General features: G+C 46.4%; 1 protein-coding gene across 1 annotated transcript in view; it reads left to right on the top strand.

Moving 5' to 3' along the window:
* LOC138979589 (structural maintenance of chromosomes flexible hinge domain-containing protein 1-like) overlaps window positions 1-19,182 on the top strand; it is a 140,579-nt gene that overhangs the window by 26,092 nt on the left and 95,305 nt on the right. The window contains exons 19-24 of the mRNA XM_070352299.1: window positions 1,394-1,471; window positions 2,784-2,903; window positions 4,078-4,222; window positions 8,264-8,363; window positions 11,345-11,414; window positions 17,933-18,069. Coding sequence (XP_070208400.1) covers window positions 1,394-1,471; window positions 2,784-2,903; window positions 4,078-4,222; window positions 8,264-8,363; window positions 11,345-11,414; window positions 17,933-18,069 — 650 coding nt within the window. The remainder of the gene's footprint in view (window positions 1-1,393; window positions 1,472-2,783; window positions 2,904-4,077; window positions 4,223-8,263; window positions 8,364-11,344; window positions 11,415-17,932; window positions 18,070-19,182) is intronic.

Genomic DNA, 19,182 nt, shown 5'->3' with positions numbered 1-19,182 from the left:
TTGAAGATGAATATGCAAATTCTAAAGTTCAAATTTAGGACTTGTTGCTGTTGCACGCGTGTGGAAACCTATGTTACGACAGTGATGGCAAACTTTCAAGCGATTCATTTCGTTTAAAAAAACAATTCTGTGGACAAAATAACATTTCAACTGTCAAGTACACTTAAACCAAACACACATAACAAAAATAGCAGTCCTTGGACATTCTAAACGATTCTTGTAGTGAGGTACAAAACTAGTTGATGGTTCATGTCACAGATCAGACCTCCATTTTTCACGCATTTAATCATTTCTTTCGCAAAACAACCTTCATAATAATCATGCAAAATACTCAGTTTTGTTTGTACTATTTCTTTATTCATTTTACTTCTCAAAAATACCAATATCATGATTTAAAATTCAGTATGTTTCAATTGTGGGCTAATTTGATTATGGCACACACAAAAGGTTCAGTTTCTGAGACGCACCCATGTATGTGTCTATCTCTTGATGAGTCTGTCTGCTGGTGTTTCTATGTATGTGTCTATCTCTTGATGAGTCTGTCTGCTGGTGTTTCTATGTATGTGTCTATCTCTTGATGAGTCTGTCTGCTGGTGTTTCTATGTATGTGTCTATCTCTTGATGAGTCTGTCTGCTGGTGTTTCTATGTATGTGTCTATCTCTTGATGAGTCTGTCTGCTCGTGTTTCTATGTATGTGTCTTGTTCTCTGTAGCCTGTGTGTCTGTCAGCAGGTTACTCTGTGCGCCCCACACGTCAAGTTTAGATGTCTGACCCTTTGTCCTATCATATCTTGTTCAGCCCCACACGTCAAGTTTAGATGTCTGACCCTTTGTCCTATCATATCTTGTTCAGCCCCACACGCCAAGTTTAGATGTCTGACCCTTTGTCCTATCATATCTTGTTCAGCCCCACACGCCAAGTTTAGATGTCTGACCCTTTGTCCTATCATATCTTGTTCAGCCCCACACGTCAAGTTTAGATGTCTGACCCTTTGTCCTATCATATCTTGTTCAGCCCCACACGCCAAGTTTAGATGTCTGACCCTTTGTCCTATCATATCTTGTTCAGCCCCACACGTCAAGTTTAGATGTCTGACCCTTTGTCCTATCATATCTTGTTCAGCCCCACACGCCAAGTTTAGATGTCTGACCCTTTGTCCTATCATATCTTGTTCAGCCCCACACGCCAAGTTTAGATGTCTGACCCTTTGTCCTATCATATCTTGTTCAGCCCCACACGCCAAGTTCAGATGTCTGACCCTTTGTCCTATCATATCTTGTTCAGCCCCACACGTCAAGTTTAGATGTCTGACCCTTTGTCCTATCATATCTTGTTCAGCCCCACACGCCAAGTTTAGATGTCTGACCCTTTGTCCTATCATATCTTGTTCAGCCCCACAGGGAGACGAGGTGATTGTGTCGCACCTGTCACAGCACGGCAAGAACTGGCCCTACTGGTTCCGCAAGATGGGTAAGACTTTTGTGCTATATGCCACGGCTGTTCCCAGGGCTTCTTTTCTGACTCTAGCTGCAGGCAGGCTGAGCTATTTTTAGCACCCAGCCTTCCCCCACAGCAGAGATAACACAGCAACAGCAGGCTCACTGAGTGCCAGCCACTGATACGTCCCATCTCCTTGGTGCCAGCCACTGATAAGTCCCATCTCCTGGCCAGCCACTGATAAGTCCCATCTCCTGGCCAGCCACTGATAAGTCCCATCTCCTTGGTGCCAGCCACTGATAAGTCCCATCTCCTGGCCAGCCACTGATAAGTCCCATCTCCTGGCCAGCCACTGATAAGTCCCATCTCCTGGCCAGCCACTGATAAGTCCCATCTCCTGGCCAGCCACTGATAAGTCCCATCTCCTGGTGTAACGCGGAAGCATTTGGTCATAACAAGCAAGCAAGCTCAACAGCGTGCTGGCTACAGCTATTGGCAGCCAAATGATTCCTTCGGCCCTGGCTATTTTTAACTTGCCCCTTCCCAAACTAAAATGCAAGCCAGGAACAGCTGTGGCTACAGTCCTCATTTACAATATCAGAACTGCAATGGATATGGCAGGCAGTTGGAAAAAAAAACCCATTCATATGACAACATTTGACAGAGATAGGAAATGTGCTTCAATATTAAACTGTTAAAATTGTTTCTTAATTTAATTGGACTTAATCGTTTTCAAAGAATTTGCTTCATCTTCTTTGGTATTTTACAATGGTAGAAACATCTCTTAAAACTTCTCTTCAATCACAAATAGATCGTTATGTGTCTTTTGGGTGACTGTCAAAAGTTCTGGCTGTGAAACTGTCGTGTACACCCAAGCACACTGTTGCCAATTTTACAGAATAGGCAAATTTCTGATCACACCTCATCTGCTGCCGATTCAGCGGAATCGCGAAATGGGCAAGTTTTTGAAGATTTGGCAAATTGCTGCTGATTTCACAAAATTGGCAGCATTTTGCAGATTGCCCGATATCAGCAGAAATGTTGCCAATTCTGCAATTCCGTGAATTTGGAACCACAGATGCATGGGCAGCATCTTGCCAATTACAGAAAATTAGCAAAAACGTTGCCAATTCTGCAAATTTTGCAATTCCATGAATTGGGCGCGACATTTGCATGTGTGACTGTGTGTGCAGAGAACATGAAGAACCTTGTCATGCAGTTTTTGAAGCCCTTACATAATTTTATATTCTGCAAATTGCAAAATTGGCAGAAAAGTTGCCAATTCTGTGAAATTTGCAATTCCATGAATTGGGCGTGACGTTTGCACGGTTGCCTATGTGTGCAGAGAACATGAAGAACCTGGGCAGTCACACCATCCAACTGCAGACCGTGCTGAACGAGACAGGCGCCAGCACCTACGCCGGTCACCCCCTGCCCGCAAGCAAAATCAACTTCTCCATCTCAGGTCTGTGCACAGTGATAGATCATTCTTTTACAGAGTCTGTGTTAGGGATGGTGGGAATTGTGAGGAAAACTAGACTTTTTTGTTTGATGTGAAATGGTTTGTGACGTGTTTGTTGCTTCAATTGTTTATGTTTCATTATATTTAGTCAAGTTTTGACTAAATATTTTAACATCGAGGGGGAATCGAAACGAGGGTCGTGGTGTATGTGCGTGCGTGTGTGTGTGTGTGTGTGTGTGTGTGTGTGTAGAGCGATTCAGACTAAACTACTGGACCGATCTTTATGAAATTTGACAGAGTTCCTGGGTATGAAATCCCCGAACGTTTTTTTCATTTTTTTGATAAATGTCTTTGATGACGTCATATCCGGCTTTTCGTGAAAGTTGAGGCGGCACTGTCACGCCCTCATTTTTCAATTAGCAAATTGGTTGAAATTTTGGTCAAGTAATCTTCGACGAAGCCCGGACTTCGGTATTACATTTCAGCTTGGTGGCTTAAAAATTAATTAATGACTTTGGTCATTAAAAATCTGAAAATTGTAAAAAAAAATAAAAATTTATAAAACGATCCAAATTTACGTTTATCTTATTTTCCATCATTTGCTGATTCCAAAAACATATAAATATGTTATATTCGGATTAAAAACAAGCTCTGAAAATTAAATATATAAAAATTATTATCAAAATTAAATTGTCCAAATCAATTTAAAAACACTTTCATCTTATTCCTTGTCGGTTCCTGATTCCAAAAACATATAGATATGATATGTTTGGATTAAAAACACGCTCAGAAAGTTAAAACAAAGAGAGGTACAGAAAAGCGTGCTATCCTTCTTAGCGCAACTACTACCCCGCTCTTCTTGTCAATTTCACTGCCTTTGCCATGAGCGGTGGCCTGACGATGCTACGAGTAAAATGGCATTGCGTTCAGTTTCATTCCGTGAGTTCGACAGCTACTTGACTAAATATTGTATTTTCGCCTTACGCGACTTGTTTTCAGTCTTGTTTTTGATTCCCTAGATTGATTGATCTTTTGATCTGTTGGTTGATTGATCTGTTGGTTCATTGATTCATTGAATTTAAATCTTCTGTAAACAAACCCTGTGTAGATTTGAATTCACCACTTGGTAATTTCCACATAGAACTCACCTGAACGTTGTTGTCTGTGTGGTGAACAGAGGGGGAGGCGGAGCGGTTCACCATCGGGGTGCTGGAAGGACCGTTCAAGGTCGCAGTGCCCTTCAACATTCCCCTGGAGTTTGGGGACAAGTACCGCAACCCCACCAAGCCCCCTGCCAAGCTGAAGCCACTGCTGACTGCTGAGTGAGTGTGTCCTTGATCTTCTGCAGTTTTGTTGACTTTCAGTTGGTTCTTCAACTTACTGTTAGTCTAATAAGTAATTAACCCTTTCGCTGACTGTAGGACGTCAGCTGATAAATAATGTGTGTGTGTGTGGTGTATTCATTTATCAGGCCTGGGAATGATACACCTTTCGTCGTAAATACGACGAAGTCCTTTTCTAATTGTGTAAGAAAAGAGCCTCCGTGTGCCCTTAAAAATGCTTAAAATGCAACATTTTCCCGTCAGTACTCCTAAACCACTTTTACTCATTCCCAGGCCTGATTTATACATGAAGGGCACACTGTACGTTGTCATTTCAGGTAAACACAGGTAATGCTTTGGACAGTGGAACCCCACCTTGTTAACACCTTCAAATGTCTGTGAAAATCAGGTCTTGAAATGGGGGTCTTAACAGAATGGGGGTCTTAACAGAATGGGGGTCTTAACAGAATGGGGGTCTTAACAGAATGGGGGTCTTAACAGAATGGGGGTCTTAACAGAATGGGGGTCTTAACAGGGGGGTCTTAACACTATTGTGACTAGCACTGCCACGGCGTTAACGTCCTGCCTGCCCAAGCTTGCCACCAAGAAACTTCCCAAAAATCAGTAACTGTAAAGAAATCTGTCTAGCAAGCTTGAATTAAGTCCAATCACCACCAAATTTTGTGTACTAATTCAAAAATGGATGCCCAGTTCAGTCGTGCTATTTATAAGTTTGTCACGCGATTTGTTTTAGCAAAGGGGGGTGAAAGGGGGATAATTTGTGTTTTTTAACGTTTTTTTGTGTGTGTTTTATTTTCCACTGCTTTTTTTAAAAGTTATTTTTTAACAGAAAGTATTATAAATAATGTTATAACCAAACAAGGTGTAAAACCTATGAATTAGCTGAAATATTGTTAACATTGTACACAGAAATAAGGAGACAGTACAAAGAAAAAAACAAGCAAATCCCGCATTCACTCACAGCATCCTGACTCAAATGAAACAAAACTGTAACACTCACCAAATGATGTCTAGGTAATCCATATTGAATATAAGTCACATTTTCACAACAAAGTACCAACTGTACACCTATGAACAATTCCAAAAGGATTTGAACCTAGGTGGTGGGTTCAAGTGCTAGTCTTTCGGATGAGACGAAAAACCGAGGTCCCTTCGTGTACACTACATTGGGGTGTGCACGTAAAAGATCCCACGATTGACAAAAGGGTCTTTCCTGGCAAAATTGTATAGGCATAGATAAAAATGTCCACCAAAATACCCGTGTGACTTGGAATAATAGGCCGTGAAAAGTAGGATATGCGCCGAAATGGCTGCGATCTGCTGGCCGATGTGAATGCGTGATGTATTGTGTAAAAAAAATTCCATCTCACACGGCATAAATAAATCCCTGCGCCTTGAATAAAAATTGAAAAGAAAAAAAAAATCCCTGCGCTTAGAACTGTACCCACGGAATACGCGCGATATAAGCCTCATATTGATTGATTGATTGATTGATTGAAGGCTCCAGCCATCCATTGTTATCAGTGCTGCCACGCCCCCATAGCTCCTGCACGATTCCGAGATACATGTTCGTCTAGCAGTATCACCCCTACCACGTGTAGTTTGCCGACTCGTACTAGCAACAACGGGACTGTTTCTTCCTCAATATCACTGCTATTATCGCTTTCTTGAGGCTAAAACGACACGATGTATCATGATCTACAGGATCCACAAGATCCAACATCCCGAGAATCTTCTCCCGTGACAAGGCTCGCCTTCGATTCATTTTTTTTGTTCGAAAACACCACGCAAATCTGCACTAATTTGATCAAGCCGGAAGAGAAAACCACGTGTATCAAGGGAAACAACTCAATTTATTGCAATCTTCAAAAACCGGGAAGCAATCACGAGTCTTGTACCTTGTATGACTGGTACTGAAAAATGCGCGTCCCGTCCATGGGCGTGTCAGCGCGGTTACTGATTTATCAGTGTCCCGTCGCGAAAGTGTTAACAGAATGGGGGTCTTAACAGAATGGGGGTCTTAACAGAATGGGGGTCTTAACAGGGGGGGTCTTAACAGGGGGGTCTTAACAGAATGGGGGTCTTAACAGGGGGGGTCTTAACAGGGGGGGTCTTAACAGGGGGGGTCTTGAAATGGGGGTCTTAACAGAATGGGGGTCTTAACAGAATGGGGGTCTTAACACTATTGTGACTAGCACTGCCACGGCGTTAACGTCCTGCCTGCCCAAGCTTGCCACCAAGAAACTTCCCAAAAATCAGTAACTGTAAAGAAATCTGTCTAGCAAGCTTGAATTAAGTCCAATCACCACCAAATTTTGTGTACTAATTCAAAAATGGATGCCCAGTTCAGTCGTGCTATTTATAAGTTTGTCACGCGATTTGTTTTAGCAAAGGGGGGTGAAAGGGGGATAATTTGTGTTTTTTAACGTTTTTTTGTGTGTGTTTTATTTTCCACTGCTTTTTTTAAAAGTTATTTTTTAACAGAAAGTATTATAAATAATGTTATAACCAAACAAGGTGTAAAACCTATGAATTAGCTGAAATATTGTTAACATTGTACACAGAAATAAGGAGACAGTACAAAGAAAAAAACAAGCAAATCCCGCATTCACTCACAGCATCCTGACTCAAATGAAACAAAACTGTAACACTCACCAAATGATGTCTAGGTAATCCATATTGAATATAAGTCACATTTTCACAACAAAGTACCAACTGTACACCTATGAACAATTCCAAAAGGATTTGAAGGCTCCAGCCATCCATTGTTATCAGTGCTGCCACGCCCCCATAGCTCCTGCACGATTCCGAGATACATGTTCGTCTAGCAGTATCACCCCTACCACGTGTAGTTTGCCGACTCGTACTAGCAACAACGGGACTGTTTCTTCCTCAATATCACTGCTATTATCGCTTTCTTGAGGCTAAAACGACACGATGTATCATGATCTACAGGATCCACAAGATCCAACATCCCGAGAATCTTCTCCCGTGACAAGGCTCGCCTTCGATTCATTTTTTTTGTTCGAAAACACCACGCAAATCTGCACTAATTTGATCAAGCCGGAAGAGAAAACCACGTGTATCAAGGGAAACAACTCAATTTATTGCAATCTTCAAAAACCGGGAAGCAATCACGAGTCTTGTACCTTGTATGACTGGTACTGAAAAATGCGCGTCCCGTCCATGGGCGTGTCAGCGCGGTTACTGATTTATCAGTGTCCCGTCGCGAAAGTGTTAACAGAATGGGGGTCTTAACAGAATGGGGGTCTTAACAGAATGGGGGTCTTAACAGGGGGGTCTTAACAGGGGGGGTCTTAACAGAATGGGGGTCTTAACAGGGGGGGTCTTAACAGGGGGGGTCTTAACAGGGGGGGTCTTAACAGAATGGGGGTCTTGAAATGGGGGTCTTAACAGAATGGGGGTCTTAACAGAATGGGGGTCTTAACAGGGGGGTCTTAACAGAATGGGGGTCTTAACAGAATGGGGGTCTTAACAGGGGGGGTCTTAACAGGGGGGTCTTAACAGAATGGGGGTCTTAAAATGGGGGTCTTAACAGAATGGGGGTCTTAACAGAATGGGGGTCTTAACAGAATGGGGGTCTTAACAGAATGGGGGTCTTAACAGGGGGGGTCTTAACAGAATGGGGGTCTTAATAGGGGGTCTTAACAGAATGGGGGTCTTAACAGAATGGGGGTCTTGAAATGGGGGTCTTAACAGAATGGGGGTCTTAACAGAATGGGGGTCTTAACAGAATGGGGGTCTTAACAGGGGGGGTCTTAACAGAATGGGGGTCTTAACAGGGGGTCTTAACAGAATGGGGGTCTGAACAGGGGGTCTTAACAGGGGGGTTCCACTGGCTATGAACAGAAAGTTTGAGAAAAGATGGTCTTAAAAGGGAGGGAGTCATACATTGGGGGGTCTTAACAGGGGGGTTGCACTGTATGCAAATACTTCCTTGTAGCGAACGCATTAAAACACCAGAAAACAAATGGTTGAGAATGTGTTTCTTCCTTTCAGGGGGTTGGAGCTGTCGTACGAGGGAGTGCAAGCCAGAGGCAACACGCTGTTCGTCAAAAACGTCACAGCCAAGGGCACAGTACCCACAAACGCTGGAAAGGTTAGTTCAGAGTTCTCCTCCTGTTATTCTCTTATTGTTATTATGGCAGGGACTATTTAGGTTTGGATAGGTATTTGGTTCCTTTGAGTTTGACTGATGTTGTGCGAAGGATCTATCTCAAATGAAAAAGCAGTGTATTTTATTTTGTTTAAAGACAGTATATCCACTGACAGAAACATTTCTGGAATTTTAGAAGCTGAATATCTGAGAAAATGAAGTATAAAAAGAAAAAGAATGGTTAAAAGAAGATAAATTTGAAGGATTAATTAGAAGAACTATAAGAAAGCTAGAACTTGAAAGGGGGGGGGGGGGGTAAGACTTTGCCAACAAGCACAAGACCAAGTGCACGCAGAACAGATCTTGTAATCTATGTCAGAGTTTGGTGAGTTATAGAAACATGAAAAGATCTTGTAATCTATGTCAGAGTTTGGTGAGTTATAGAAACATGAAAAGATCTTGTAATCTATGTCAGAGTTTGGTGGGTTATAGAAACATGAAAAGATCTTGTAATCTATGTCAGAGTTTGGTGGGTTATAGAAACATGAAAAGATCTTGTAATCTATGTCAGAGTTTGGTGGGTTATAGAAACATGAAAAGATCTTGTAATCTATGTCAGAGTTTGGTGAGTTATAGAAACATGAAAAGATCTTGTAATCTATGTCAGAGTTTGGTGGGTTATAGAAACATGAAAAGATCTTGTAATCTATGTCAGAGTTTGGTAAGTTATAGAAACATGAAAAGATCTTGTAATCTATGTCAGAGTTTGGTGAGTTATAGAAACATGAAAAGATCTTGTAATCTATGTCAGAGTTTGGTGAGTTATAGAAACATGAAAAGATCTTGTAATCTATGTCAGAGTTTGGTGAGTTATAGAAACATGAAAAGATCTTGTAATCTATGTCAGAGTTTGGTGAGTTATAGAAACATGAAAAGATCTTGTAATCTATGTCAGAGTTTGGTGGGTTATAGAAACATGAAAAGATCTTGTAATCTATGTCAGAGTTTGGTGGGTTATAGAAACATGAAAAGATCTTGTAATCTATGTCAGAGTTTGGTGAGTTATAGAAACATGAAAAGATCTTGTAATCTATGTCAGAGTTTGGTGGGTTATAGAAACATGAAAAGATCTTGTAATCTATGTCAGAGTTTGGTGAGTTATAGAAACATGAAAAGATCTTGTAATCTATGTCAGAGTTTGGTGAGTTATAGAAACATGAAAAGATCTTGTAATCTATGTCAGAGTTTGGTGAGTTATAGAAACATGAAAAGATCTTGTAATCTATGTCAGAGTTTGGTGAGTTATAGAAACATGAAAAGATCTTGTAATCTATGTCAGAGTTTGGTGGGTTATAGAAACATGAAAAGATCTTGTAATCTATGTCAGAGTTTGGTGAGTTATAGAAACATGAAAAGATCTTGTAATCTATGTCAGAGTTTGGTGAGTTATAGAAACATGAAAAGATCTTGTAATCTATGTCAGAGTTTGGTGAGTTATAGAAACATGAAAAGATCTTGTAATCTATGTCAGAGTTTGGTGAGTTATAGAAACATGAAAAGATCTTGGTGAGTTATAGAAACATGAAAAGATCTTGTAATCTATGTCAGAGTTTGGTGAGTTATAGAAACATGAAAAGATCTTGTAATCTATGTCAGAGTTTGGTGGGTTATAGAAACATGAAAAGATCTTGTAATCTATGTCAGAGTTTGGTGGGTTATAGAAACATGAAAAGATCTTGTAATCTATGTCAGAGTTTGGTGAGTTATAGAAACATGAAAAGATCTTGTAATCTATGTCAGAGTTTGGTGAGTTATAGAAACATGAAAAGATCTTGTAATCTATGTCAGAGTTTGGTGAGTTATAGAAACATGAAAAGATCTTGTAATCTATGTCAGAGTTTGGTGAGTTATAGAAACATGAAAAGATCTTGTAATCTATGTCAGAGTTTGGTGAGTTATAGAAACATGAAAAGATCTTGTAATCTATGTCAGAGTTTGGTGGGTTATAGAAACATGAAAAGATCTTGTAATCTATGTCAGAGTTTGGTGGGTTATAGAAACATGAAAAGATCTTGTAATCTATGTCAGAGTTTGGTGAGTTATAGAAACATGAAAAGATCTTGTAATCTATGTCAGAGTTTGGTGGGTTATAGAAACATGAAAAGATCTTGTCATCTATGTCAGAGTTTGGTGGGTTATAGAAACATGAAAAGATCTTGTAATCTATGTCAGAGTTTGGTGGGTTATAGAAACATGAAAAGATCTTGTAATCTATGTCAGAGTTTGGTGAGTTATAGAAACATGAAAAGATCTTGTAATCTATGTCAGAGTTTGGTGAGTTATAGAAACATGAAAAGATCTTGTAATCTATGTCAGAGTTTGGTGAGTTATAGAAACATGAAAAGATCTTGTAATCTATGTCAGAGTTTGGTGGGTTATAGAAACATGAAAAGATCTTGTAATCTATGTCAGAGTTTGGTGGGTTATAGAAACATGAAAAGATCTTGTAATCTATGTCAGAGTTTGGTGAGTTATAGAAACATGAAAAGATCTTGTAATCTATGTCAGAGTTTGGTGGGTTATAGAAACATGAAAAGATCTTGTAATCTATGTCAGAGTTTGGTGAGTTATAGAAACATGAAAAGATCTTGTAATCTATGTCAGAGTTTGGTGAGTTATAGAAACATGAAAAGATCTTGTAATCTATGTCAGAGTTTGGTGAGTTATAGAAACATGAAAAGATCTTGTAATCTATGTCAGAGTTTGGTGAGTTATAGAAACATGAAAAGATCTTGTAATCTATGTCAGAGTTTGGTGAGTTATAGAAACATGAAAAGTACCAAGTATACATCCTCCGAAAGCGGCGTATGGCTGCCTAAATATACTCGTAAAACCGTGGGAGTTTCAGTTGATCAACGAAGAAGAGGAAGTGTAAATGATTGTTCCAAGTTGAAGACATAAAATGAGCGTTTGACTGTGTGCAGAACTACAGTCTGACCATTGGTGTGGACGACATGAAGGAGACGCACACCTTGAAGATGCGACTGCTGCCAGGTATCTTATTGTTGCTCCTGCTGCTACTGCCCAGTCTTGTTATATTTAGTCAAGTTTTGACTAAATATTTTAACATCGAGGGGGAATCGAAACGAGGGTCGTGGTGTATGTGCGTGTGTCTGTGTGTGTGTGTGTGTGTCTGTGTGTGTGTGTGTGTGTGTAGAGCGATTCAGACTAAACTACTGGACTGATCTTTATGAAATTTGACATGAGAGTTCCTGGGTATGAAATCCCCGAACGTTTTTTTCATTTTTTTGATAAATGTCTTTGATGACGTCATATCCGGCTTTTCGTGAAAGTTGAGGCGGCACTGTCACGCCCTCATTTTTCAACCAAATTGATTGAAATTTTGGTCAAGTAATCTTCGACGAAGCCCGGGGTTCGGTATTGCATTTCAGCTTGGTGGCTTAAAAATTAATTAATGACTTTGGTCATTAAAAATCTGAAAATTGTAAAAAAAAATAAAAATTTATAAAACGATCCAAATTTACGCTTATCTTATTCTCCATCATTTGCTGATTCCAAAAACATATAAATATGTTATATTCGGATTAAAAACAAGCTCTGAAAATTAAATATATAAAAATTATTATCAAAATTAAATTGTCCAAATCAATTTAAAAACACTTGCATCTTATTCCTTGTCGGTTCCTGATTCCAAAAACATATAGATATGATATGTTTGGATTAAAAACACGCTCAGAAAGTTAAAACAAAGAGAGGTACAGAAAAGCGTGCTATCCTTCTTAGCGCAACTACTACCCTGCTCTTCTTGTCAATTTCACTGCCTTTGCCGTGAGCGGTGGCCTGACGATGCTACGAGTAAAATGGCATTGCGTTTCATTCTGTGAGTTCGACAGCTACTTGACTAAATATTGTATTTTCGCCTTACGCGACTTGTTTTTATTCCTGTAGCTGACGATTCTTGTTAGTTGTTGTTGTGCCATTGAATTTACAAGGCCACTCCCTCCACCCCCCATCCCGACCACCCCACCTCTCCCTACCCCATCTACCTACCCCATCTACCTACCCCATCTACCTACCCCATCTGCCTACCCCATCTCCCTACCCCATCTACCTACCACCAGGTATGTTGTCCTAACTCATGCTGCTGCTGATTCTTGTTTGTTGTGGTCTTGCCATTTAATTTAATAAAAGGCCACCCCTACCAGCCTCAATTACCAACCCACAGCCCCTCACCCCCCACACCCCCCCCCCCCCCCCCCCACAACCTCTCCCCGCCACCACCTCCCTGCTAATTGGTATTTTGTTACTCATGCTGCTGATGCTTGTAGTTTTGATGCAATTTGATTTAAAAGGCCGCCCCTAGCAACTTCAATTCCCATGCCCATGCCCCACCCCGAGCTTACCACACCCTCTACCCCCATCTCCACCACCCCTCAACCCCCTAACCCTTGCCTCCCCCCACCCCATCTCCACCACCCCTCAACCCCCTAACCCTTGCCTCCCCCCACCCCCCATCTCCACCACCCCTCAACCCCCTAACCCTTGCCTCCCCCCACCCCCATCTCCACCACCCCTCAACCCCCTAACCCTTGCCTCCCCCCACCCCCATCTCCACCACCCCTCAACCCCCTAACCCTTGCCTCCCCCCACCCCCATCTCCACCACCCCTCAACCCCCTAACCCTTGCCCCCCCCTCCACCCCCATCTCCACCACCCCTCAACCCCCTAACCCTTGCCTCCCCCCACCCCCATCTCCACCACCCCTCAACCCCCTAACCCTTGCCTCCCCCCACCCCCCATCTCCACCACCCCTCAACCCCCTAACCCTTGCCTCCCCCCACCCCCATCTCCACCACCCCTCAACCCCCTAACCCTTGCCTCCCCCCACCCCCATCTCCACCACCCCTCAACCCCCTAACCCTCGCCTCCCCCCACCCCCATCTCCACCACCCCTCAACCCCCTAACCCTTGCCTCCCCCCACCCCCATCTCCACCACCCCTCAACCCCCTAACCCTTGCCTCCCCCCACCCCCATCTCCACCACCCCTCAACCCCCTAACCCTCGCCTCCCCCCACCCCCATCTCCACCACCCCTCAACCCCCTAACCCTTGCCTCCCCCCACCCCCATCTCCACCACCCCTCAACCCCCTAACCCTTGCCTCCCTCCACCCCCATCTCCACCACCCCTCAACCCCCTAACCCTTGCCTCCCCCCACCCCCATCTCCACCACCCCTCAACCCCCTAACCCTTGCCTCCCCCCACCCCCATCTCCACCACCCCTCAACCCCCTAACCCTTGCCTCCCCCCACCCCCATCTCCACCACCCCTCAACCCCCTAACCCTTGCCTCCCCCCACCCCCATCTCCACCACCCCTCAACCCCCTAACCCTTGCCTCCCCCCACCCCCATCTCCACCACCCCTCAACCCCCTAACCCTTGCCTCCCCCCACCCCCATCTCCACCACCCCTCAACCCCCTAACCCTTGCCTCCCCCCACCCCCATCTCCACCACCCCTCAACCCCCTAACCCTTGCCTCCCCCCACCCCCCATCTCCACCACCCCTCAACCCCCTAACCCTTGCCTCCCCCCACCCCCATCTCCACCACCCCTCAACCCCCTAACCCTTGCCTCCCCCCACCCCATCTCCACCACCCCTCAACCCCCTAACCCTTGCCCCCCCCCCCACCCCCATCTCCACCACCCCTCAACCCCCTAACCCTTGCCTCCCCCCACCCCCCATCTCCACCACCCCTCAACCCCCTAACCCTTGCCTCCCTCCACCCCCATCTCCACCACCCCTCAACCCCCTAACCCTTGCCTCCCCCCACCCCCCATCTCCACCACCCCTCAACCCCCTAACCCTTGCCTCCCCCCACCCCCCATCTCCACCACCCCTCAACCCCCTAACCCTTGCCTCCCCCCACCCCATCTCCACCACCCCTCAACCCCCTAACCCTTGCCTCCCCCCACCCCCCATCTCCACCACCCCTCAACCCCCTAACCCTTGCCTCCCCCCACCCCATCTCCACCACCCCTCAACCCCCTAACCCTTGCCCCCCCCCCCACCCCCATCTCCACCACCCCTCAACCCCCTAACCCTTGCCTCCCCCCACCCCCCATCTCCACCACCCCTCAACCCCCTAACCCTCGCCTCCCCCCACCCCCATCTCCACCACCCCTCAACCCCCTAACCCTTGCCTCCCCCCACCCCCCATCTCCACCACCCCTCAACCCCCTAACCCTTGCCTCCCTCCACCCCCATCTCCACCACCCCTCAACCCCCTAACCCTTGCCTCCCCCCACCCCCCATCTCCACCACCCCTCAACCCCCGCCTCCCCCCACCCCATCTCCACCACCCCTCAACCCCCTAACCCTTGCCTCCCCCCACCCCCATCTCCACCACCCCTCAACCCCCTAACCCTTGCCTCCCCCCACCCCCATCTCCACCACCCCTCAACCCCCTAACCCTCGCCTCCCCCCACCCCCATCTCCACCACCCCTCAACCCCCTAACCCTTGCCTCCCCCCACCCCCATCTCCACCACCCCTCAACCCCCTAACCCTTGCCTCCCCCCACCCCCATCTCCACCACCCCTCAACCCCCTAACCCTTGCCTCCCCCCACCCCATCTCCACCACCCCTCAACCCCCTAACCCTTGCCTCCCCCCACCCCCATCTCCACCACCCCTCAACCCCCTAACCCTCGCCTCCCCCCACCCCATCTCCACCACCCCTCAACCCCCTAACCCTTGCCTCCCCCCACCCCCATCTCCACCACCCCTCAACCCCCTAACCCTTGCCTCCCCCCACCCCCATCTCCACCACCCCTCAACCCCCTAACCCTTGCCTCCCCCCACCCCATCTCCACCACCCCTCAACCCCCTAACCCTTGCCTCCCCCCACCCCCATCTCCACCACCCCTCAACCCCCTAACCCTTGCCTCCCTCCACCCCCATCTCCACCACCCCTCAACCCCCTAACCCTTGCCTCCCCCCACCCCCATCTCCACCACCCCTCAACCCCCTAACCCTTGCCTCCCTCCACCCCCATCTCCACCACCCCTCAACCCCCTAACCCTTGCCTCCCCCCACCCCCCATCTCCACCACCCCTCAACCCCCGCCTCCCCCCACCCCATCTCCACCACCCCTCAACCCCCTAACCCTTGCCTCCCCCCACCCCCATCTCCACCACCCCTCAACCCCCTAACCCTTGCCTCCCCCCACCCCCATCTCCACCACCCCTCAACCCCCTAACCCTCGCCTCCCCCCACCCCCATCTCCACCACCCCTCAACCCCCTAACCCTTGCCTCCCCCCACCCCCATCTCCACCACCCCTCAACCCCCTAACCCTTGCCTCCCCCCACCCCCATCTCCACCACCCCTCAACCCCCTAACCCTTGCCTCCCCCCACCCCATCTCCACCACCCCTCAACCCCCTAACCCTTGCCTCCCCCCACCCCCATCTCCACCACCCCTCAACCCCCTAACCCTCGCCTCCCCCCACCCCATCTCCACCACCCCTCAACCCCCTAACCCTCGCCTCCCCCCACCCCCATCTCCACCACCCCTCAACCCCCTAACCCTTGCCTCCCCCCACCCCCCATCTCCACCACCCCTCAACCCCCTAACCCTTGCCTCCCCCCACCCCATCTCCACCACCCCTCAACCCCCTAACCCTTGCCTCCCCCCACCCCCATCTCCACCACCCCTCAACCCCCTAACCCTTGCCTCCCCCCACCCCCATCTCCACCACCCCTCAACCCCCTAACCCTTGCCTCCCCCCACCCCCATCTCCCTGCTACCAGGTATGTTGTAGTTAGTTCTGCACCTGGTGTTGTTGTTGGTGGTGCTGATGGTTGTAGTTGTTGGTGGTGCTGATGGTTGTAGTTGTTGGTGGTGCTGATGGTTGTAGTTGTTGGTGGTGCTGATGGTTGTAGTTGTTGGTGGTGCTGATGGTTGTAGTTGTTGGTGGTGCTGATGGTTGTAGTTGTTGGTGGTGCTGATGGTTGTAGTTGTTGGTGGTGCTGATGGTTGTAGTTGTTGGTGGTGCTGATGGTTGTAGTTGTTGGTGGTGCTGATGGTTGTAGTTGTTGGTGGTGCTGATGGTTGTAGTTGTTGGTGGTGCTGATGGTTGTAGTTGTTGGTGGTGCTGATGGTTGTAGTTGTTGGTGGTGCTGATGGTTGTAGTTGTTGGTGGTGCTGATGGTTGTAGTTGTTGGTGGTGCTGATGGTTGTAGTTGTTGGTGGTGCTGATGGTTGTAGTTGTTGGTGGTGCTGATGGTTGTAGTTGTTGGTGGTGCCGATGGTTGTAGTTGTTGGTGGTGCTGATGGTTGTAGTTGTTGGTGGTGCCGATGGTTGTAGTTGTTGGTGGTGCCGATGGTTGTAGTTGTTGGTGGTGCTGATGGTTGTAGTTGTTGGTGGTGCTGATGGTTGTAGTTGTTGGTGGTGCTGATGGTTGTAGTTGTTGGTGGTGCTGATGGTTGTAGTTGTTGGTGGTGCTGATGGTTGTAGTTGTTGGTGGTGCTGATGGTTGTAGTTGTTGGTGGTGCTGATGGTTGTAGTTGTTGGTGGTGCTGATGGTTGTAGTTGTTGGTGGTGCTGATGGTTGTAGTTGTTGGTGGTGCTGATGGTTGTAGTTGTTGGTGGTGCTGATGGTTGTAGTTGTTGGTGGTGCTGATGGTTGTAGTTGTTGGTGGTGCTGATGGTTGTAGTTGTTGGTGGTGCTGATGGTTGTAGTTGTTGGTGGTGCCGATGGTTGTAGTTGTTGGTGGTGCCGATGGTTGTAGTTGTTGGTGGTGCCGATGGTTGTAGTTGTTGGTGGTGCTGATGGTTGTAGTTGTTGGTGGTGCTGATGGTTGTAGTTGTTGGTGGTGCTGATGGTTGTAGTTGTTGGTGGTGCTGATGGTTGTAGTTGTTGGTGGTGCTGATGGTTGTAGTTGTTGGTGGTGCTGATGGTTGTAGTTGTTGGTGGTGCTGATGGTTGTAGTTGTTGGTGGTGCTGATGGTTGTAGTTGTTGGTGGTGCTGATGGTTGTAGTTGTTGGTGGTGCTGATGGTTGTAGTTGTTGGTGGTGCTGATGGTTGTAGTTGTTGGTGGTGCTGATGGTTGTAGTTGTTGGTGGTGCTGATGGTTGTGGTTGTTGGTGGTGCTGATGGTTGTAGTTGTTGGTGGTGCTGATGGTTGTAGTTGTTGGTGGTGCTGATGGTTGTAGTTGTTGGTGGTGCTGATGGTTGTAGTTGTTGGTGGTGCTGATGGTTGTAGTTGTTGGTGGTGCTGATGGTTGTAGTTGTTGGTGGTGCTGATGGTTGTAGTTGTTGGTGGTGCTGATGGTTGTAGTTGTTGGTGGTGCTGATGGTTGTAGTTGTTGGTGGTGCTGATGGTTGTAGTTGTTGGTGGTGCTGATGGTTGTAGTTGTTGGTGGTGGTGATGGTTGTAGTTGTCCCATTCGATCTCAGCTCCTCCCCTATCCAACCTCCATCCTCCCCCTTCCCCCATTACCAAAGACAGAAGTGTGTGTTATACAATGTTTAAAACTGTCACTCCCAGGTCCCCCGGCCACCCTGGAGGTGACGCCCAAGGAGGAGGTGACGGTGGAGAACGGGAGTGCGCTGCGCTACAACATCACCATCTTTGACGCTGCCAACAACCCCACAGGGGACGGTCGTCAAGTGGTCAACGCTTGGGTCAGTCGTTTGGTCCTAGACGTTTATTACAGTGGAACCCCCTTTTAAGACTGCCTCCATTTTAAGACCTTGCTTTTTCAGTTTTTGTTTGTTCATAAGGCCAAAAAAAAAATAGGTGTGGTTAAGGTAACATAGCCACAAAAAAAATAGGGTAGGAAGGTAGGCAATCACTTTTTTTTTTTTAACTTTTTTTTCTAATGTGTACAAATTAAACCTACTTGACAGGGAAATAAGTGTGCGACTCGAGCGCTTTCGCTTTCATTGCGTTTTCTGCACTCGGTTTTTGTTTTTTGTTTTTGACAAATGTAATAAAAAGTTATAGGGTCGGCCCCTAAAAATAGGGTAGGTCGGGTTACCGTAACCACACCTATTTTTTTTTTAGGCCTAAGCTCTATAAATTTACCTCCATTTTAAGACTCCCTCCTTTTAGAGATACAGAAAAGCGTGCTATCCTGCTAAGCGCAACCGTTACAGCGCTGTACTGGCTTGCCAATTTCACCGCCTTTTCCACGTGCGGGGACCTGACGATGCTATACGGTCTTGGTGAAACAATGCAGTTAGTTCGACAAATTGACTAAATGTAGTTATTTCGCCTTACGCGACTTGTTGAGACCTGATTTTCTGAGATTGTGTGAGGTCTTAACAAGGAGGCTCCACTGTATTGTACGTGACGTTGTGTGTGTACAGGAATACTATTGATCTGACCTATTTCTTTTTCGTTCATGGGCTCGACTCCCACGTTCACTCATGTTTTCAGCACGAGTGGATTTTTACGTGTATGACCGTTTTTACCCCACCACTCAGGCAGCATACGCCGATTTCGGGAGGAGACATGCTGGGTATTTTTGTGTTTCCATAACCCACCGAACTCTGACATGGATTACAGGATCTTTTCCGTGCGCACTTGGTCTTGCACTTGCGTGTACACACGAAGGGGGTTAAGTCACTAGCAGGTCTGCACATAGATTGACCTGGGAGATCGATTGATCTGACGGTTTGGGAAGAGTTTCAAGGTAATTTGACAAATGTGAAGAAGCTGGAGAATCCACTATACCTGAATCTAGATGCACACAGCACGATTTGCTCAAAAATGCTAAACTTTGGAAGCAATCT

The sequence above is a fragment of the Littorina saxatilis genome, linkage group LG11 (assembly GCF_037325665.1).
Source record: "Littorina saxatilis isolate snail1 linkage group LG11, US_GU_Lsax_2.0, whole genome shotgun sequence".
Lineage (NCBI taxonomy): Eukaryota > Metazoa > Mollusca > Gastropoda > Littorinimorpha > Littorinidae > Littorina > Littorina saxatilis.
Note: the sequence above shows the minus strand (reverse complement) of the source record. Positions and strands in the feature narration are given on the sequence as shown.